The sequence below is a fragment of the Jaminaea rosea genome (genome assembly GCF_003144245.1).
Source record: "Jaminaea rosea strain MCA 5214 unplaced genomic scaffold BDZ90scaffold_4, whole genome shotgun sequence".
NCBI classification, from domain to species: Eukaryota; Fungi; Basidiomycota; class Exobasidiomycetes; order Microstromatales; genus Jaminaea; species Jaminaea rosea.
In genome coordinates, this window is record NW_020289978.1 from 179,241 (window position 1) to 196,293 (window position 17,053).

Below are 17,053 nucleotides of genomic sequence, written 5' to 3' on the forward strand. Positions count from 1 at the left end.
CCGCCACGCACGCCCCGCGGCCCCCCCTTCATCCAGGATCTCGGAGACGTGAGCCACACCTCAGCCGACTGAGCATCCGTGCTCAGAGCATGGCAATCGTCTGTTAAGCGCAATTGGAGCAAGTCGGCTTACGCGGGCGACCACTCTGCGATGAGTCTGCGGCCCGTCGCACTCAGCACCCGTCGATGTTCGTTGTCCGGAAGGCCGAAGTCGAGAAGCAAGAAGGCGGCGTGGTCGTGTGACGGGGGAGGGGAGATTCGTCGACCAGTACATTCGAAGCGCAATCGATTCACGTTGGTTGTTGACCTGCGCGAAGCAGCTGCTTCATCTTTCGCTAGCTCCGCGTATCCAGCTTTCCTCTTCTACGCTCGCTCCTCGCTGCACACCACCATCTCTTATCTCGACTGTGACGCTTGCTTGCTGCAGCCCGAGACGGGTCCAGCAGCAGGGAGCAGCAGAGCCCAGACAAAAAGGCAGAGGGCGTCGCGGGGTCGACTCGATCGATCGCTCGCTCCTTCGCCAGGGCGGGAAAGGCAAGTTCATCTTCGAAATCCGCGGAGCGTTTCGTTTTGGCTTCCTAATCTTTCACTCTTTCCCTACTCTGATTCGACGACGAGCGACAAACGAGGGCAACGACGACGGCGCTCACAAGTGCACAGGAGCAGCCTGTTGCAGACTGCTCCGTTCTTGGAGCTAGTCGATTGCACTCAGACGCCGTGATAGGCGCCTAGCTCGCATTTGCGACTCTCGCTCGTCATGGCCGCAGATGACGGAGTCAAAGAGGCGGCAGCGGCACGACCGGCGGCCGCGATGACGGCCTCGGCGACAGGGTCATCTGCTCCTCTTGTCTCCTCTTCATCATCATCAGCATCATCATCATCATCCTTGGCCTCGCCACCGCGACGTATCGCTTTCCCGTCCATCTCCGTCGGCACAGTGCCAGAGCAACCTCGATCACCGCCTACATCGCCAAGGGTTGTCCAGGAGAGCGCGGATCTGAAGCTCCGTCCGACTACCTTTTCACCTTCGAGCTCGTCCATCCGAGCTAGCGAAAAGCTCACAAACTTGCTGCAAGAGGTGACGCCCAAGCCACAGCAGAAAGTCGCAGCTGTTGGACCCGAGGCGCGAGCTCCTTCGCCCGTGCCACACGCTCCTGCCACCTTTCTTGGTCCCGGACCATCCTCATCTCCGGGCCCTTCTCTCCCAATGACGTCGACTCGTACAGCCACTGTGCCTGCTTCACCTGCCGCAGCGAGCTCTTCCACTCGCCAGATACCACGGCAGCAGCGTTCGGGTCAGCCATCGTCTTTGCGATCTGAGTCAAAGGATAGGGAGAGGGAAAGGGAACGAGCCGCAGCTGCAGCTCGTCAGGCTGAAAAGGAAAATTGGCAGAGGACAAGAGGAGCTGGCAGCTCAGTCCTTCATCTTCACCAGCACGTCGCAGCTAGCAAAAGCCCGGCGTCCTTAACCGAGGCTGATGTCCTGCCTGCACTAGCAGACATCGAGGGCAAGCTAGCTGCAGGCGCAGGCGACCTCGTCGATGTGCCGTCACTGGACTTGCTCCTCTCACGAGGTATCTCAGACTACACCATCCTTCCCAAGGTGCTAGGCCGAGGCAAGTTCTCCACCGTTTTCATTGCGTCGAGGTACGGACAATTGTCCGCCATCAAACACACTGCCCTCTTCCCTCACCATCAGCTCATCTCGACTCGACTGCTTCGTGAGCCCACGCTTCTTGCCGAGTTACCTCCCCACCCCAATCTCGTCGAGGTCAAGGAGACCATTCGCACTCCGGGCCACTTCTACCTCGTTGAGGAATACCTCGGCGGCTATGTTACCCTTGAAGCGCTTCTGCCTAGATTCGCCAAGGCTCGCGGCTCAAAGGAAGTATTGCCCCTCGCGCCGGCCAATACCATCCTCTCGCAGCTCCTCTCAGCCGTTCGTGCAATCCATCACCCGCTGCAAATTTGCCATCGGGACATCAAGCCAGAGAACATCCTCGTCCATCCCGAGACGTTGCAGCTCAAGCTCCTCGACTTTGGCCTCGCAACGCACTACAGCAAGAGTGAGCCCAAGCTCACCACCTGCTGCGGCTCTCCTGCCTTTCACTGCCCCGAAATCGTGAGAGCACTGGCGAGCACTCCGGGTACATCAAGCTATTGGGGCCCAGAGGTAGACGCCTGGACCTGCGGCGTGACGATGCTGCGCGTCTTGACGGGGGTGCGATACCCGCTCGGAAGCAACCATACATCGCTACGCAGTATGGCCATACGAGCGCAGAGAGCCGTGGCGCAGATTCCGCTCTCGGACGAGACTGCGAGCGCCGAGGAGGGGCTGGGGGCCAAGATGCGCGACATGGTGGGCAAGCTGCTCGAGATGGATGCCGTCAAACGCATGAAGCACTTTGAGGAGATGGCAGTCGAGAGGGATCGGCAGGAACAGCCCGAACGAGGTGTCAAGAGCTTCAAGAGCACGACGTTTGTGCCGACTGAGCCTAGCCATAAGATGGATCTTCCGCTGCTCAGCGAGACAGCGGCAGAGAAGGTCGTGTTCCCGCAGCAGCAGCGCGAGCAGTCAGTGCCTGGGGTAAATGGGTATTTCCCTGCACCGACCAGCCGCCGCACCACGCCCACCAGTTCGCGGGCGCCGAGCCCGACTCCTCCCAATGATCGACGAGCATCTGTAGATGAGGCTGCCGCCAAGGAGCCAGCGCATCCAGAATCGCGTCCGCGGGCTCCTCGCCTCATCATGCTCAATCCCTGGAATCAACCTCCGCAGCGCGTCCTCTCCTTCATCAAATACTGCCTACGCTGTTCCGGTATCCTTTACCACTGCTGGCCAGACGCGGCCACAGCCGCACAGGAGACATGGGCGAGCACGCTCTCCCCTCGTTCCTCATACCAAGCGCCCGCAGATGGACTTGCTTCGCCCCCTATGACTCCATTTCCCATCCCAACGCTCGAGGACAGGCAAGACGGTTGGGCGCATGTGCACCTGTTTCAGTGTGTGATTGAGTATCGAGAGCCAGTGGCTGCGGAGGAAGGTAAGAATGGCGGAGAGGCATGGGCAACGGGTGGGCGCGGCTTAGTACAGAGCATTATGGCTGCTTTTGGGCGAAAGACTTCGACTACAGCAGCACCCCAGCTCAAGCGCTCCTCTTCGCAACCGGGTCTCGCGGCCAGCGGCAAGGTGGCAGGTGCGAACGGGACAGCTACGAATGGCACCGCCACTCCTACAGGCTCGAGCTCTACGTCGTCAAGCGCGTCAAGTGGCGGTGGTAGCGTCAAGGCACTCACGTTTCACCTCATTGTACGCTTCTCCAAAGTCTCGCGAGCTTCATCGCGCCCGAACCTGTCGCGAGCGAGCACGTTGCAACAGCAGAGCAAGAGCAGGACAAGAGCTAGCTCAGCTGCTTCGCTGTTCGCAGGCGGGGAAGAGCTGAACCGGACGACCTCGACTTCTACGGCGGTCGCAGAAGGTGCAGCGCCGGCTCTCACCCCCATCGTTGCCTCGCCTGACAGCTCCATGCCGCCACCGCCGTTGCCTTCTGAGGCTCAGAGAGGGACAAGCCAAACGGAAGCATCGGGCGGTGGGCAGAGCAAGGCGTCCGTTGCCACCTCTTCAACACCAACGCCCACCTTCGTCAAGCGACAGTCCCAATCCACCACGATGACCATACCCGCCGCGGGTAACGCGGGCCTCTCGATCGACACGACCGCCCGTCCCGAGGCCTTTCGTACCACGAGCACTACCACTCCCACGGGAAGCACTCCGACCCGTGCGCGCAAGCCGAGCAGGGCAGCACATGCGTCATCGGCCGGCGGTGCCACTAGCACATCACACCAACGCGCTGCGAGCAAGTCGAGCCCTCCAAATAAGATCCTCCTAGAAGTGAGCGACCCCCGTGCTCTCCCCATGCTTAGGCAGGCCCTCTCCGTCGGTGGTACGTCGGACACGCTCGAAGTGGAGACCAGGTCGGCTCCCCCGCCGCTGGCTCACAGATCGTACTCGATGTTCGGCACCGCATCCGGGTCTGGCTCTGGCTCTGGCTCCGGCAGCGGAGTCAACTCATCGTCCTCAGGTCACGCAACGCCCGCCGTCGTTGAAGACGAGGAGCCCCTCGGTCCCTCGTTCGGGGACGCGCGCAAGTACTCAAGCGTAGGGAGCGCGGCCGGCAAACCGCCGAGGGCGGCTAGGTCACAGAGTTACTTCGGGCCAAGGGCCTCCGCATTGGGAGGTGGGGCGAAGGGAGCGAGTGCTGCAGCGGCTGTGTTGGAGGCGAAACGCAATAGTCTCGCGAGTATGGGGGAGCAAATGAGCGAGGTCTCTGAGCGTGGGCCGAGGAGGGAAGGGAGTGCGCCTGCTGCTGGGGAGGAGCAGCGGGTGAGTCGCGACGGCAGTAGCCTTGATCGAGGCGGCAGTGATGCCAACAGGGAGCGCGTCGACGATGAGCAACAGCGCGGGCGTGGCATGACGAGGGGTATGACGAGTCCCAATCTTGCCTACACTGATGCCAAGGGCCAGACGGAGGAGACGTTGGCATGCTGAGGGCCGCGATGGGGACGCGACCGCGGTTGTTCTTGTCTCGAATTCTGTACTTCTTTTGATGCCGTGCATTCTGCTCTCCGCTCTCTCCGCTCGCCTCCACTCGATGCGCTTCCGCCCTTGATTGTCTTGCTTCCGTGCCAAACGGCTGTCCATATCACGATCACCTTCAGCATTCCTCAGCGCCTCATCGATTGTGATGCAGCCTACCAATCTCGTTCTCTTACCACAACGACGGTAGTATCGTGAGCACTGCGTGTTGCTGCTTTCTTCGGATCGCCTTGTTACTGGAAATAGCTTCGGAGGGCAAGCGCAGCTCCCCAGCTTCCAGCGTTCACCGCATCATTTTGCACCATGAGCGGCAACCTCAAGGGTGCAGAGCTCCAAGCCTCTTTAGCACGCTCGATTGCCATTCTACAGCAGGAGGTAACAGTAGTCTCCTCTTCATCCGCTGTACTTCCCACCTTGAGATGCATCCGCGACATCCTATCATGCGATGGAGAAGGCGCTAGCATCCATGTAGAGGTCGCACTCGACGAGCACTTCTTCCATCTTTTTGCTGCCCTCGCGCCATTTCTCCCTTCATCGCACGACAAGATCCGCTCCACGGCCATCTCATGCTTACAGACGCTCAGAAGGAAGGCTAGCCCGAGGGAAATGACCATGGCTATCCAGGAGCAGCTGGATAGATTAGGCAAGTGCGATCAAGACCAGGAAGAAGAGGAGGAACTGTGCCGCCAATCACCTGCCATCCGCCCCGGTAGGGATGCTGCCATGGCTGCAACTACCCTTCTCACGCTGCTCTCGGAAGTACTTCTCGATGTCCAAGCCAAGAGACCCGCTGCTTTCTTCCGGCCCCTGGTCTACACCGCCACTCAAAGCTTGCGGGCAACGAGAGGTTGCACGGCCGCCGCGTCCGATGAGCTTCTTGAGGCTGTCGCTTTACTAGGCGAGAAGGCAGAAAATTGGATGTCGCGGCTGCACTATGCTGCGCCAGTGACTCCTGCAGAAGAAGGCAAGGATCTCGTCATTGCTCTCTTTCTCGCCTCCTTCGCTGAGCTGGGACCGCGTACAACGGCTGCGGCGGACAGCATGGCGGGGGAGGAAACACCCGCAGAGGGGCACTTCCTGGATCAGAGACCAGCCTACCGTCGCAATCCGTCTACCATATCGCCCTCGCAGCTGAGAGCGAGGCAAGCAAGACCAGGTCATGCCTGGCTCCGAGAGGTGTTGTCGAGGAATGTGTTGCCTTTAGGCTTGTCGTTCAAGGACATTGCTCTTGGAACCGCGGAAGTGCCCAAACGCAAAGGCGACGATGACGAAGACGATGATGACGACGAAGATGCCGTCGCTCTGCGTACAGCGTCAAGAGTAGGAGCTTGGCTCCTCACTGTGCTCGACTATGTTGATCCGTGCAAACCCGGCAACGTCGTGGAGGATACAGGAGACGAGGTTCTTGCTCTACTGCGCAGGTCCATGCCGTTTCTTTTGGTCGCGCTGCAGCAGAGTGCGCTTCAACCCTCATCAGACTCGCCACAGAATGACGGGAACGACGCCGTCTCTGCAGTAGACCCCTCCTTCTTCATGGCAGATCACGCCCTCCTCTTCCTACAGCTCCTCCTCGACTCGTTCCGCCGTCTCTCCAAACGAGATTCCCCTAGCCGCTCCAAGCATCCCCTCCCCTACCACACCACTCTACTCCCGCTCACTCGCCTTCTGTCAACACACGCAGCCTTATGCCCCTTTCCCGTGCATAGACAGATAGGTTGGACAATGCTCAAGGAAGAGCTCAAGGAGTTGATGGACTCACAAGGGCAAGACGACGAAGAGACCGTATTAGACCTCCTCCGCGATCTCCTCACAGAGAGTCCATTTGCCCAACTGCGAGCCGCTTCGGTAGGGCTTGGCAGGGAGCTCTTCGCCGAGAGATTGAGGCTCGGGATGCCGCGTGATGGGAAGAAGAGTGGGATAGTGAGCAACTGGAGGGCGCTCTTTACCCAGTGTATCTTTGTGTTGCCCGAAGGGAGCGGCCCGAAGGTCTCCGAAGACAGTGATGAGGAGCAAAAGGCGCAACAAATGCCCGTCCTCGCGGCATACATCGACAGCCAAGCTCCATGGCTTCTTGAGGCTCTGAATGTTGCGTACTATTTGCTGTTGCGCAGTGGCAGTGCCAGCGAGGAGGCAAAAGCTGCCCGGGCCGTCGTGGACATTGCCGCGCTACAAGCTAATCTCGTGCGACCGCTGCGGGAAAGGATGGAGCTTCTTGCGACAGGGAAGGGGTTGAGAACAGAGGGACAAAGTGAGGCACGGCAGAGCGACTTGATCGAGGTAGTGCTTGGGCAGATGGAGGAGAGACTACAGAGGATCGAGAAGGACCAAACCCACGTCCCTGTATGATCAGGCCCTGCAATCAACGAGTCACTAGCCATTCACAAGATGAGAGAAGATCGTATTACAACTAGGAGCGAAATTCCATCGCCTCATATCGAGCAAGGCCCGCTTTGCAGCGAGTGGGTTGAAGTCAGAAAGAGGAGAGGGAAGGGGGTGTCGCTCGCCGCGGTATAGGTGGTGATGATAAGGTATAAATGGAGCTGTACGTATCTTAATGATCTCGGTGAGGGTCTCGATATCTCGCTGGGGTAACTCCGTCTTGCTGGATGCTCGTGTGAGGCGGTCAGGATGTGCCAGCTTCTTTGTCTTTGCCTTTGTCCTCGTCCTTCGTCTTGTTGACAAGTTCGTCCCAGCGAATGACCTCCGCCACCTGGCCATCGTGCCCAGTCGTGGCCATCTCATCTTCCTCATTCTCGTCCCTGCTCTTGCCGCTCTCCTCAACGCCGTCAGCGCCAGTGGCGCTCTCACTCTCAGCGCGACCGTCCTTCACAACTTCAGCCGTCCTCACGCCTCCCACATTCTGTAGACTCGTTCCCTCCGTAGCCAGCTCTCCCTTCAAGAGAGCCTGGCCTGCGTCCAAGGATGCGCTCCTCTTGCTGATCTCAGTCATCTCCTCGACGCCTGTGCTTTTCTTGTCGATCGTCTTCGCTGAGCTCTCCACTATGGCGGTCAGGGAAGCCGAACGTGCGGGCACTGCCACCCTGTGGCTTGCTGAGCGCGAAGGCGAAGGAGCAGGGGATGAAGAAGCCTGCTTGACGTTGAATCGTCCCGCAGCGATCGGTGGCTGGCGGAGCGTGCTTCGGTACGCCTGGGCCACCAGTGCTGCCTGATCGGGCAGCAGAGTCGTGCTGGGGTCACCGTGGCCGCTGTTGATGAAGTTGCGGTACGCAGGACTGGCTTCGCGACTACGAACAACGGCCGTGTTGCGTGTAGAAGGGCGGCCATATCTCTCGCCATCGCTGGTGGTGCTGCTCGAGCGCTGAGCGGCGGCCGCTCCGCCTACGACAGGGATACCTACCAAGGCAGAGGCGGTGGCGAAGGATGCGCGCATAGCACGACGCTTGTGCGACGCTGCTAGCTTACGTTCATGCTGTCGACGGCGGACTTGAGCTAAGTAATAGCCTCGCATAATGGTGAGACCGAGGAGCAGCAAGGCAAAGAACGTCACGAGACCGATGGCCCAGTGAGGCATGTGGTGCCTTTCAGTTGCGGAGGTGGGGGTGTTGAGAGTGCCGTTGACGCTGTTGGATGTGGTAGGGCTGGGAGGGTAGGCGGTGGGACGAGTAATGAGGATGGAGGAGGGCATGATGGCGTCGCTTGGGGGAAAGGAGGTGGCGGTGGAAGGGAGAGCGGCGAGAAGCGCAGGCCTAGCTGTCTGAACCGCATGCCAAGTTGCCAGCCTGCTGATAGCGCTCCCTTCCTTGCCTTCTAGTCCTTGCTCAGCCGGCGTGATGGCAAAGTAGAATGGCCACGTCTTGTTGCGTCCCTCTGGAAGCTGGTGAGCAGCGGGGTCCTCCTGCCACCAAGAGTCTTGAGGCATGAATGCAACGCGGCCCTGCTCATTTGGGATGTGCGTGAAGGAGGTGACGACCTTGTTTGAGTCCTGGCGGAAGAGGTATACGTCGACATAGCCGCCATTGCTAGTCAATGAGGGCTCACTTGTGTTCCAAATGAACTGCGCGTGTGGTGGGGGCGTGAGAAGCAGGTCAGTGAGCAGATGCGGTGCTGTGGGGATGAGATAGCCCACTCACCTTGCTCCATTGTCCCTGTACGACTTTCGTCTTCTTGGTAGGGTAGCACGAAAAGTGTCCGTAGCCCGTGTAGCAGTCGTGCGGCACCTTGTCTGCTCGCTCATGGTGACTGCGCTCTTGGTGGAAGTGGTGTTGCTCATTTTCTGCTACGATGTAGGGCCCAAAGACGGCACTGCCCTCTTGCTTGAGTTGGTTAATGGCTGCTGCCGGAAGTCGCACAGCGGTCATGTTGGGTAGCAGAGGAAGTGGCGTAGGCTGAGCCGTGATCACGCGGTGGCCGAGCTCCTCTGCGACCTGAGCCGTCGGTCTCGTAGGCTCCACACGCTCAGCCGTCAAGGCCGGCATGGTGATGATAGCACCGACAAGGGGAGAGGAGAAAAGGGGAGACAAATGAGTGAGCGAAAGGAGGTGTTGGAAAGGAGTCAAGGTGCAAAAGAGAGGTGTGGCATTGCCCGTCTTCACTCAGTCAGGTACCGCGGCTCTTGAGCGAGTGAGCAAAGGGGGCGTCAATTGTGACATGCCGCGTCGTGACGTCTCCGCTTCGCCGCTTCGCCTACTACAGTCGAGCGCTCGTGTCGCCCGCTTCTGCGGGGCGCAACCCTATCGCTTCACCTTGGGCGTCGTCGTCGTCATCATCGAAAGACAAGAGAAGCTCTGCTATCTTCGTGTCGCTGCCGCTAATGATCGCCGCTGTCGTCGTTGTGCGTGCCATGCCGTTGCTCGCGAGCAGCTCTTCATCAGTGTCCTCTTCCTCTTTCGCTCCCTCCGTTGGACCGCTTGTACGGATCTGAGGCTGAGAGCAAGGGTTCAGAGGTTGGTGTCAAGGGTTCTCGGGCACAATAGATCGTGTCAACGATATGCTCACCTTGAGTCGAGAGGTAGGATATGCAGCTTCGTCGACTGCCTTTAGCAGATGCAAAATGGCCTCTGGGCTCTCCCTGCGCCTGCCCGGCACCATGTTTGCGATAGTGGCGAGGGAGTGGCTCATCGACGAAAGAGAGATCGAGAGGCTTGCTTGACGCTGTGTATAGACGTGTGAAGGAGAATAGCCGACCGGTGTCTTTCAGTATATCGAGCAATAAGACAGTGTCAGAGCCGCTGATCTTGCCCACGCCACTGTAGATGCTGTTGAATAGGGAGCCATATCGGTCCAAGAGATGCTGCTGAACGAATTTGCTTAATCCATCGTCCAGTAGATTGCGCAGAGGAGCGGCGAGGCTGCCAGGGGCTGACAGTACATCGACGAGGCCATCTGCACGCAACATGAAGGCTCAGCAGGCGTCTAAGCTCCTGTATCTGCGGCCAATGCTCACTCGCTGGAACGCGCTTCGACCAGGTGAGATGAAGATCGATACTGTGGAGGTGGCTGCTTGCTTGAGAGGGCAATTGAAGCTGGACTGCGGGCATGCAACGATCGCGTGTAAGGATTGTGCGGTGACTGGGCGCGTATATGCTACCTCACTGCCGGTCATCGAGCTGCCATCGCCACGATCTTCGGTGATCATCTGTACCGCGTCAAACAGCAGTGAATCTTTGTTCTGCACGACCGAATCAGCTCGTAATGCTTCTCAAGGCTAAGCTCGCCCACAAACCAGATCAAAGAAAGCCGCAATGGCAGACAGAAGGCTGCTTTGCCTGAGTACGGGCGCAGACATGGCTACGATGCCATTGAGGGTGCATACAGCCACGGTGACGGGCAAGCAGACGAGGGTGTTGGGTGCATTGCTTGGCGCAGAGTCTTGCTGCTGCTGCTGGTAATGATGAGCTCGAATGCTAAGGAGATGGTTTCCGCTGACGCAAGAGATGCTTGGCCCGCCATCTTCCGATGACAGCGACGACATGAGGAGCGCAGGGCGTGGTATCGATGAGCAGGTGGCCAAAAGAGAAGTGGCCGAGGGAATAGCGAGCACGGGCCCGGCGGCCCTTAGCCTCGAGCGCCGGAACCCCGAGTGAAGTCGACGAGACGAGTCGAGTCGGGTGGCACAGGCGGACACAAGGCGGGCGGCAACAGGCAAGAGGCATCAGTCAACGCAACGGCACGCGAGACGACACGAGACGACGAGGCTGGCTCGCTCCCTCGCTCGCTCGCTCCCCTCCTTCACTCACTCATTCGATTCAACGTAACATCATCTCTTCCTGAGTGAGTCGAAGGTCTTCCGCTTTTCCTTCACTTTCCCATCTCTCGTCGGCCTCGTCATCATGGCGGTAAGTACCCAACAGGCCCAACATGGTGCCGATCATGCAGCTGACACCCAACACCTCCCTGACCCCCCCTGGCCTGCGCAGGACTCCCAGGCCATGATGGCCGACATCCAGACGCGCATCCAGAAGCAGCGCCAGATGATTAAGGGCTTTCAAGCCATGCGCTCAGCATCGGCTAACCCAGAGGTGCAGAGACAAGCAGAGTCCAATATACGAGACGCTCAGCGCAATGTCTCGTACCTCGAGGAGAGCCTGCAGGCCTTGATGGATCGTGGGGGTAGAGGAAGTGGTGGTGGTGGCGTCGGCGGAGGAGTAGGAGCAGGCGCAGGCCAAGGAGGTATACCATCTTCATCATCCAGAGGCGGCTACGATACCCCGACTGGCAGCTTGGCGTCACAGAGCCATACCGGCTCAACAACATCATTTGGCCCCTCGACACCGGGCAGCGAAAGGGGTAGCACTGCATCAGGACCCTCGTCGGCTGGCATGCGACCGGGCTATCCGCTCGATGCCTCATCAGCATATCGCGGTGGTGGGCCTCAGGATCGGCCACTGCCGCCCGCACCTGGGTCGGCAGGGTCAGATGGATACGGTGGTGGACGCATGTCCTACTCACCAGGGGGAGCAGCGCCAGCTGGATATCCGCAGCGTCCACCACAACAGCAAGACGGAGGAGGGCAATGGATGCCTGCGCCAGTGGCAAGGGCAGGAACATCAGCGAGGAGAAACTTTACCAATCTTGGTGAGTGTGCGGGATGACAGGATGAGCAATCTCCGCGAAGGCGGACTGACATGTTTCATCTCAACCCCGCTACTCAGATCTCATCAAGTACGAGACTCCTCTCACTACCGCAAAGATTTCACGCATGCTTCATCAGCTCGAGTTCAAGCTCCAGATCGAACGACAATACAAAATGGGCATCGACAAGATGGCCGCTCTCTACCAGGCGGAGGGCGACCGCAAGAGCAAGAAGGACGCAGAGAGCAAACGCGTCGAGTCTGAGGCCAAGATCATGCTACTCCAGAACGCTTTGAAGCGCTACAAGCAGCTTCACGTCATGGATGACGATGGCGAAGACGACCAGCAAGGCTCGACCGCCGACGAGCGACGCCAGAACCTGCGTAAGCCCCTTTCGGGTACGCTCCAAGTCTCGGTCAAGGCGACTCGAGATCTGGAGCATGCTCCCACGCAGCGATACGGCCGAGGCAACACGCGCGAGTCCACTGTTGTCATCAAAGTCGAGGACACGCCTCGAGCTCGAACACACCCCTCACGCACGGATCGCTGGCAGGAGGACTTTGAGCTGGCAGTCGACAACGCCAATGAGATCGAGGTGACCGTCTACGACAAGGTTGGCAGCGGCTACCCGGTGCCCATCGGTATGCTCTGGATCCGCATCTCAGACATTGTCGAGGAATTGCGAAAAAAGAAATTTGGTCAGACGGGTGGTGGGCCGAGTGAGGCAGGATCAGTGGCTCCGTCGGGGTGGGTGACGGCAGACGATGTGCAGGCAGGTCAAGGCGGATCTGGTGGCTACCCTAGCTCAAGCGCGGCAGACTACTCTCTCAACCAGCCTGCTGGGACTCCTGTCCCGAATGGCCCCACGACGGACGGAGTCGAGGCGTGGTTTGCTGTCGAGCCAGCAGGCGCCGTCTTCCTCCGCGTCAATTTCGTCAAGCAGAATGTCCGCAAGCGCCCGTACGACGCTCGTCTCGGCCGTCAAGGCGCCTTCCGAAAGAAAAAGGAGGACGTTGCCGAGATCAATGGACACAAGTTCGTCTCGCGCCAGTTCTACCAGATCATCCGTTGCGCCCTCTGCGGCGAGCTGCTACTCAATGCTGCGGGCAGCCAGTGCGAGGACTGTCGTTACACCTGTCACAAGAAGTGCGCTCAGAAGGTCGTCACAAAGTGCATCAGCAAGAGCAATGCCGAGGCAGATCGTGACGAGGTCAAGATCAACCACCGAATCCCTCACCGCTTCGAGCCCATCACGAACATTGGGGCCAACTGGTGCTGCCACTGCGGCTTCATCTTGCCGCTTGGCCGCAAGAATGCGAGGAAGTGCTCGGAGTGCGACATTACCTGCCACTCGGATTGCGCTCATCTTGTGCCAGACTTCTGCGGCATGAGTATGGAGATGGCCAACCAACTGCTTAGTGACATCGAGACGATCAACCGCGTCAAGCATTCGGCCAAGCAGCAGCAAGCCTTCCAGCAGCAGGCCCCGTCTCAGCAGCAGCAGCAGCAGCAGCAGGCTATGCTGCCTCCTCGTCAGCAGCAGATGCCGCCTCAGCTTCCTCTACCAGGCTTCCAGCAGCCACAGCAGCAGCAGGGGCGCAACGATGCCGGCAGATACGATGGCGGAATGAGCGCTCTCGACTCGCAGGCGAGTCAGATGAGTCTTAATGATGGCCGAGGACCGTACCCAGGGCGACCTCAGCCACCGCAGCGACCTGATAGTGCATCGTACGGAAGCAGCGACGGTCAAGACTACGGCGCACGACCAGGAGCTGCGGATGGGCAGAAACCACCTCGCCCTCTGCCCCAGCATCCTCCCCAGCAACAGCAGCAGCAGCAAGCCCGCCCCCCGCCAGCCAGTGCACCGCAGCTACCTCCTTTGGGCTATTCTCAGCAGCAGCAGCAACAGCAGAGTCAGCAGTCTCCCGCGCCTGTTTCTGCCCCCTCACTCCCTACCTCCATATCTGCAGGCCAAGTGGCCGGCAACGTCGCCCCGCCTGCCGCCGCTTCGCAGCAGCAGCAGCAGCAGCAGCGACCGCAGCCAGGTCGCGAAGTCGTCTCCTCACGCCGCAAAGTCGGGCTCAACGACTTCAACTTCCTTGCCGTTCTCGGCAAGGGTAACTTTGGTAAAGTCATGCTCGCTGAAGAGAAGCGGTCCGCCAACCTGTACGCGATCAAGGTTCTCAAGAAGGAGTTCATTATTGAGAACGACGAAGTCGAGAGCACCAAGTCGGAGAAGCGCGTCTTCCTCGCTGCGGCTCGTGAGCGCCACCCGTTCTTGTTGGGCTTGCACTCCTGCTTCCAGACGGAGACGCGCGTTTACTTCGTCATGGAGTACGTGAGCGGCGGTGACTTGATGCTGCACATCCAGCGCGAGCAATTTTCGCCCAAGCGTGCCAAATTCTACGCCGCAGAGGTGCTTCTGGCGCTCGAGTACTTCCACAAGCAGGGCATCATCTACCGCGACTTGAAGCTGGACAACATCTTGCTCACGCTCGACGGCCACGTCAAGGTCGCAGACTACGGGCTTTGCAAAGAGGGCATGTGGTATGGCTCGACAACGAATACCTTCTGTGGTACGCCCGAGTTCATGGCACCCGAGATCTTGATGGAGCGAGCGTACGACCGCTCGGTGGACTGGTGGGCCTTTGGTATCCTTATCTACGAGATGCTTCTCGGCCAAGCGCCCTTCCGTGGAGACGACGAGGACGAAATCTTCGATGCTATCCTCGAGGACGAGCCGCTGTACCCCATCCATATGCCGGCGGACTCCGTATCCATCTTGCACCGTCTGCTCACTCGCGACCCGTCGAAGCGATTGGGATCAGGTGAGACGGACGCCGAGGAGATCAAGGCACACCCCTTCTTCCGCGATACCAACTGGGACGACATGTACCACAAGAGGGTGCCGCCGCCGTTCAGGCCGGTGCTCAAGCACGCTTTGGACGTCAGCTTCTTCGATCAGGAGTTCACGCAGGAGAAGCCTGCGCTTTCCCCTGTGAATAGCGTGCTGAGCCCGGCGGATCAGCAGGAGTTCGCGCAGTTCAGCTGGGTGAGCCCGGCCGTAATGTAGGCTGCGCGCGCGTACGCAGAAGGGGGTTGATGGGACTTATTCGACAGAGGGCGGTAAACCGGTGCTAGCCTAATGTAGAATGGGGTCGTAGTGGTATCCACCCTGGCTCGGTAGCCATGTAGCTTCGTCAACATCTACCCTCACCTTCGCTCTCGCTCTCACGCTCTCTCGCTTTCTCGCTCTCACGTTCTCATTCCCCGTTCTCGCTCTCGAGTGCAACAATATCAGGATCCATGGACATGATGTGATGACCACAAATGATTCAATGCCTACCTGCTCGCTAGGCTGATAGTCTGCTCATCGTCATATCGCGAAAGGCGGCTGGCTGCTCCATCATATTGATCGCGTGAGGGCGTTTGCGTCGCCCTGGCAGCGGGCTGAAGCTTGCTTGCGCAGCCTTGCTTGGGCGACCTGTCGAGCGGCGTGTCTGCAGCGAATGAGGCCGAGACCGCCCTGCAACAAAAAATGGACAGGGCTTAGAAGCAGAAGCAGACGGTGGAGCGGCTCGGAGTCAAGTCGCACTTGGCTTGAGCGGAGCGCTTAGGGCAACAGAGGCAGAAGCAGCAGCCTCTTTGGCTCGCTCGACTGGCCTCGTCCGCGCCGCGCTGCCGTGGCCGGTCCGTCCTGACGGCCCTCAATGACGCATCACCTCGCAGCCTCGAGGCTACCACCTTACCTCCTCATCCGATAAAACTCCCTCTCCCTCTCCACACTCTTGGTTCACTGCATCGAGAGCATTCTCTTTCGTCGTCATCGTCAACAAGAGCAGAGAACATTGCGTACCACGCTGAAGATACAGAGACGACAAGACGGGTTCTATTGAAACTAGGAGGCATCCAGTGATACCCCTCCCCCTCCTCTCTCTCCCTCTTTCTCCACCAATCTCTCATCCATCATCCTAGCAGTAGCAGCAACAACAGCAGCAGCATAACAGCATCTCGACTTCCCTGTTTCTCCCCTCTTCACTACTCTCCCTCTTCACCTCTTCTTCATCATGGGTCAAACGCTGTCAGAGCCCGTGACAACCAAAGTCAGTCTGCCTCCGCGGCTAGTCCGCATATACGCCGGCGCCGTTTGATGTTGATTGCTGACCACCTCGACCCTGCTACGCTTACCGGTGCACACAGGACACGGCCGCCGGCGAGGATGAGGCCTTGGCATGGGCCGTGAGCAACATGCAAGGATGGTGAGCGCTCGCGCATTGTGAACGTAGACGGACGTCGGACGCAGAAGCTGACTGGTCTCATGTGTCTTCGCTCGCTACACAGGCGTATCTCGATGGAGGACGCACATCAAATGATCCTGGATCTCGAAGGCAACTCAAAGAGTGATGAGAAGACTGCCCTCTTCGCAGTATTCGATGGCCACGGAGGTGAGACGGCGCAGCAAGCGCGATGCGCCCCACGAAGTCATATCTGCTCACCATCGTTCCTTGCCCCCGCGTACCCGCTCACCAGGTTCTGAAGCAGCCAAATTCGCAGCAAAGCGTCTCCACCTCGCCCTCGCCGGCCTCGATAGCTACAAGGCTGGTGACTACCGCCAAGCCCTCAAGGATGCCTTCCTCAAGACGGACACCGACTTCTTCACCGAAGTTGACGGTGACCCGTCTGGCTGCACAGCCGTCGCCGCTCTGCTCGTCAACGGTCCTGCACCCAAGGACGCCTCGAAGGAGAAGGCTCCCAAGCAAATTTACGTAGCCAATGCTGGAGACTCGCGCTCCGTCCTCGGCCTCAAGGGCGAAGCCAAGCCAATGTCCTTCGACCACAAGCCGGGCAACAAGGACGAAAACGCCCGCATCGTTGCCGCAGGAGGTTTCGTCGAGTTTGGCCGCGTCAATGGTAACCTGGCCCTCTCTCGTGCCATTGGAGACGCCGAGTTCAAGCGCAACTCCTCCCTCTCTGCTGAGACGCAAATCGTCACCGCCGACCCAGAGATCATCGTGCACGACGTCACGGGCGAAGAGGAGTTCCTCGTCCTCGCCTGCGACGGAATCTGGGACTGTCTCTCCAATCAGCAGGTCGTCGACTTTGTCCGCCGCGGCATCGCACAGGGCAAGGAGCTCACGACAATCTGCGAGGAGATCATGACGCACTGCCTTGCGCCCGACAGCGAAATTGGCGGCGTCGGCTGCGACAACATGACATTCAGCGTTGTGGCTATGCTTGGCGGGAGGACCAAGGAGCAGTGGTACAGTTGGGTCAAGGAGCGAGTGGAGAAGAAGATTGGATGGGACACGCCCGAGGAGATTGCGCCCGTCTTTCAGCCTAGACCGGCTGGAGAGGCTGGGAATGGGCAGCAGGGAAGGATGAACCCACAGGGCCTTATTCAGCACCTCCTGCCCGGTGGTGTTGG

At 59.2% G+C, this 17,053-nt stretch overlaps 6 protein-coding genes across 6 annotated transcripts; 4 read left to right on the forward strand and 2 right to left on the reverse strand.

Moving 5' to 3' along the window:
* The first annotated feature begins 650 nt into the window (after window positions 1-650).
* BDZ90DRAFT_144937 (hypothetical protein) lies at window positions 651-4,826 on the forward strand. The gene is made up of 2 exons (XM_025503497.1): window positions 651-4,278; window positions 4,356-4,826. The coding sequence occupies exons 1-2, from the start codon at window positions 757-759 to the stop codon at window positions 4,401-4,403; spliced, it is 3,570 nt and encodes a 1,189-aa protein (XP_025362929.1). The 5' UTR covers window positions 651-756; the 3' UTR covers window positions 4,404-4,826.
* A 73-nt stretch (window positions 4,827-4,899) lies between these two features.
* Window positions 4,900-6,942, forward strand: BDZ90DRAFT_259368 (hypothetical protein; the record flags this gene model as incomplete). The annotated part of the gene is made up of 1 exon (XM_025508156.1): window positions 4,900-6,942. One exon carries the CDS (start codon window positions 4,900-4,902, stop codon window positions 6,940-6,942), a length of 2,043 nt encoding a protein of 680 aa, XP_025362930.1.
* Window positions 6,943-7,080: 138 nt separating this feature from the next.
* Window positions 7,081-9,228, reverse strand: BDZ90DRAFT_270643 (hypothetical protein). Its single transcript, XM_025508749.1, has 2 exons — window positions 8,688-9,228; window positions 7,081-8,611 (listed from the first exon to the last, which is right to left on the reverse strand). Exons 1-2 carry the CDS (start codon window positions 9,030-9,032, stop codon window positions 7,220-7,222), a joined length of 1,737 nt encoding a protein of 578 aa, XP_025362931.1. The 5' UTR covers window positions 9,033-9,228; the 3' UTR covers window positions 7,081-7,219.
* Window positions 9,116-10,270, reverse strand: BDZ90DRAFT_231307 (hypothetical protein). Its single transcript, XM_025505809.1, has 4 exons — window positions 10,150-10,270; window positions 10,001-10,084; window positions 9,553-9,939; window positions 9,116-9,480 (listed from the first exon to the last, which is right to left on the reverse strand). Exons 1-4 carry the CDS (start codon window positions 10,190-10,192, stop codon window positions 9,425-9,427), a joined length of 570 nt encoding a protein of 189 aa, XP_025362932.1. The 5' UTR covers window positions 10,193-10,270; the 3' UTR covers window positions 9,116-9,424.
* A 461-nt stretch (window positions 10,271-10,731) lies between these two features.
* Window positions 10,732-14,940, forward strand: BDZ90DRAFT_250760 (hypothetical protein). The gene is made up of 3 exons (XM_025507709.1): window positions 10,732-10,892; window positions 10,974-11,631; window positions 11,709-14,940. The coding sequence occupies exons 1-3, from the start codon at window positions 10,887-10,889 to the stop codon at window positions 14,699-14,701; spliced, it is 3,657 nt and encodes a 1,218-aa protein (XP_025362933.1). The 5' UTR covers window positions 10,732-10,886; the 3' UTR covers window positions 14,702-14,940.
* A 300-nt stretch (window positions 14,941-15,240) lies between these two features.
* BDZ90DRAFT_238486 (PP2C-domain-containing protein) lies at window positions 15,241-16,961 on the forward strand (the record flags this gene model as incomplete). The annotated part of the gene is made up of 5 exons (XM_025507340.1): window positions 15,241-15,731; window positions 15,829-15,887; window positions 15,970-16,073; window positions 16,159-16,337; window positions 16,374-16,961. Coding segments are annotated over exons 1-5 (966 nt in total), but the record flags the coding sequence as incomplete, so codon positions are not given.
* Window positions 16,962-17,053: the final 92 nt, after the last annotated feature.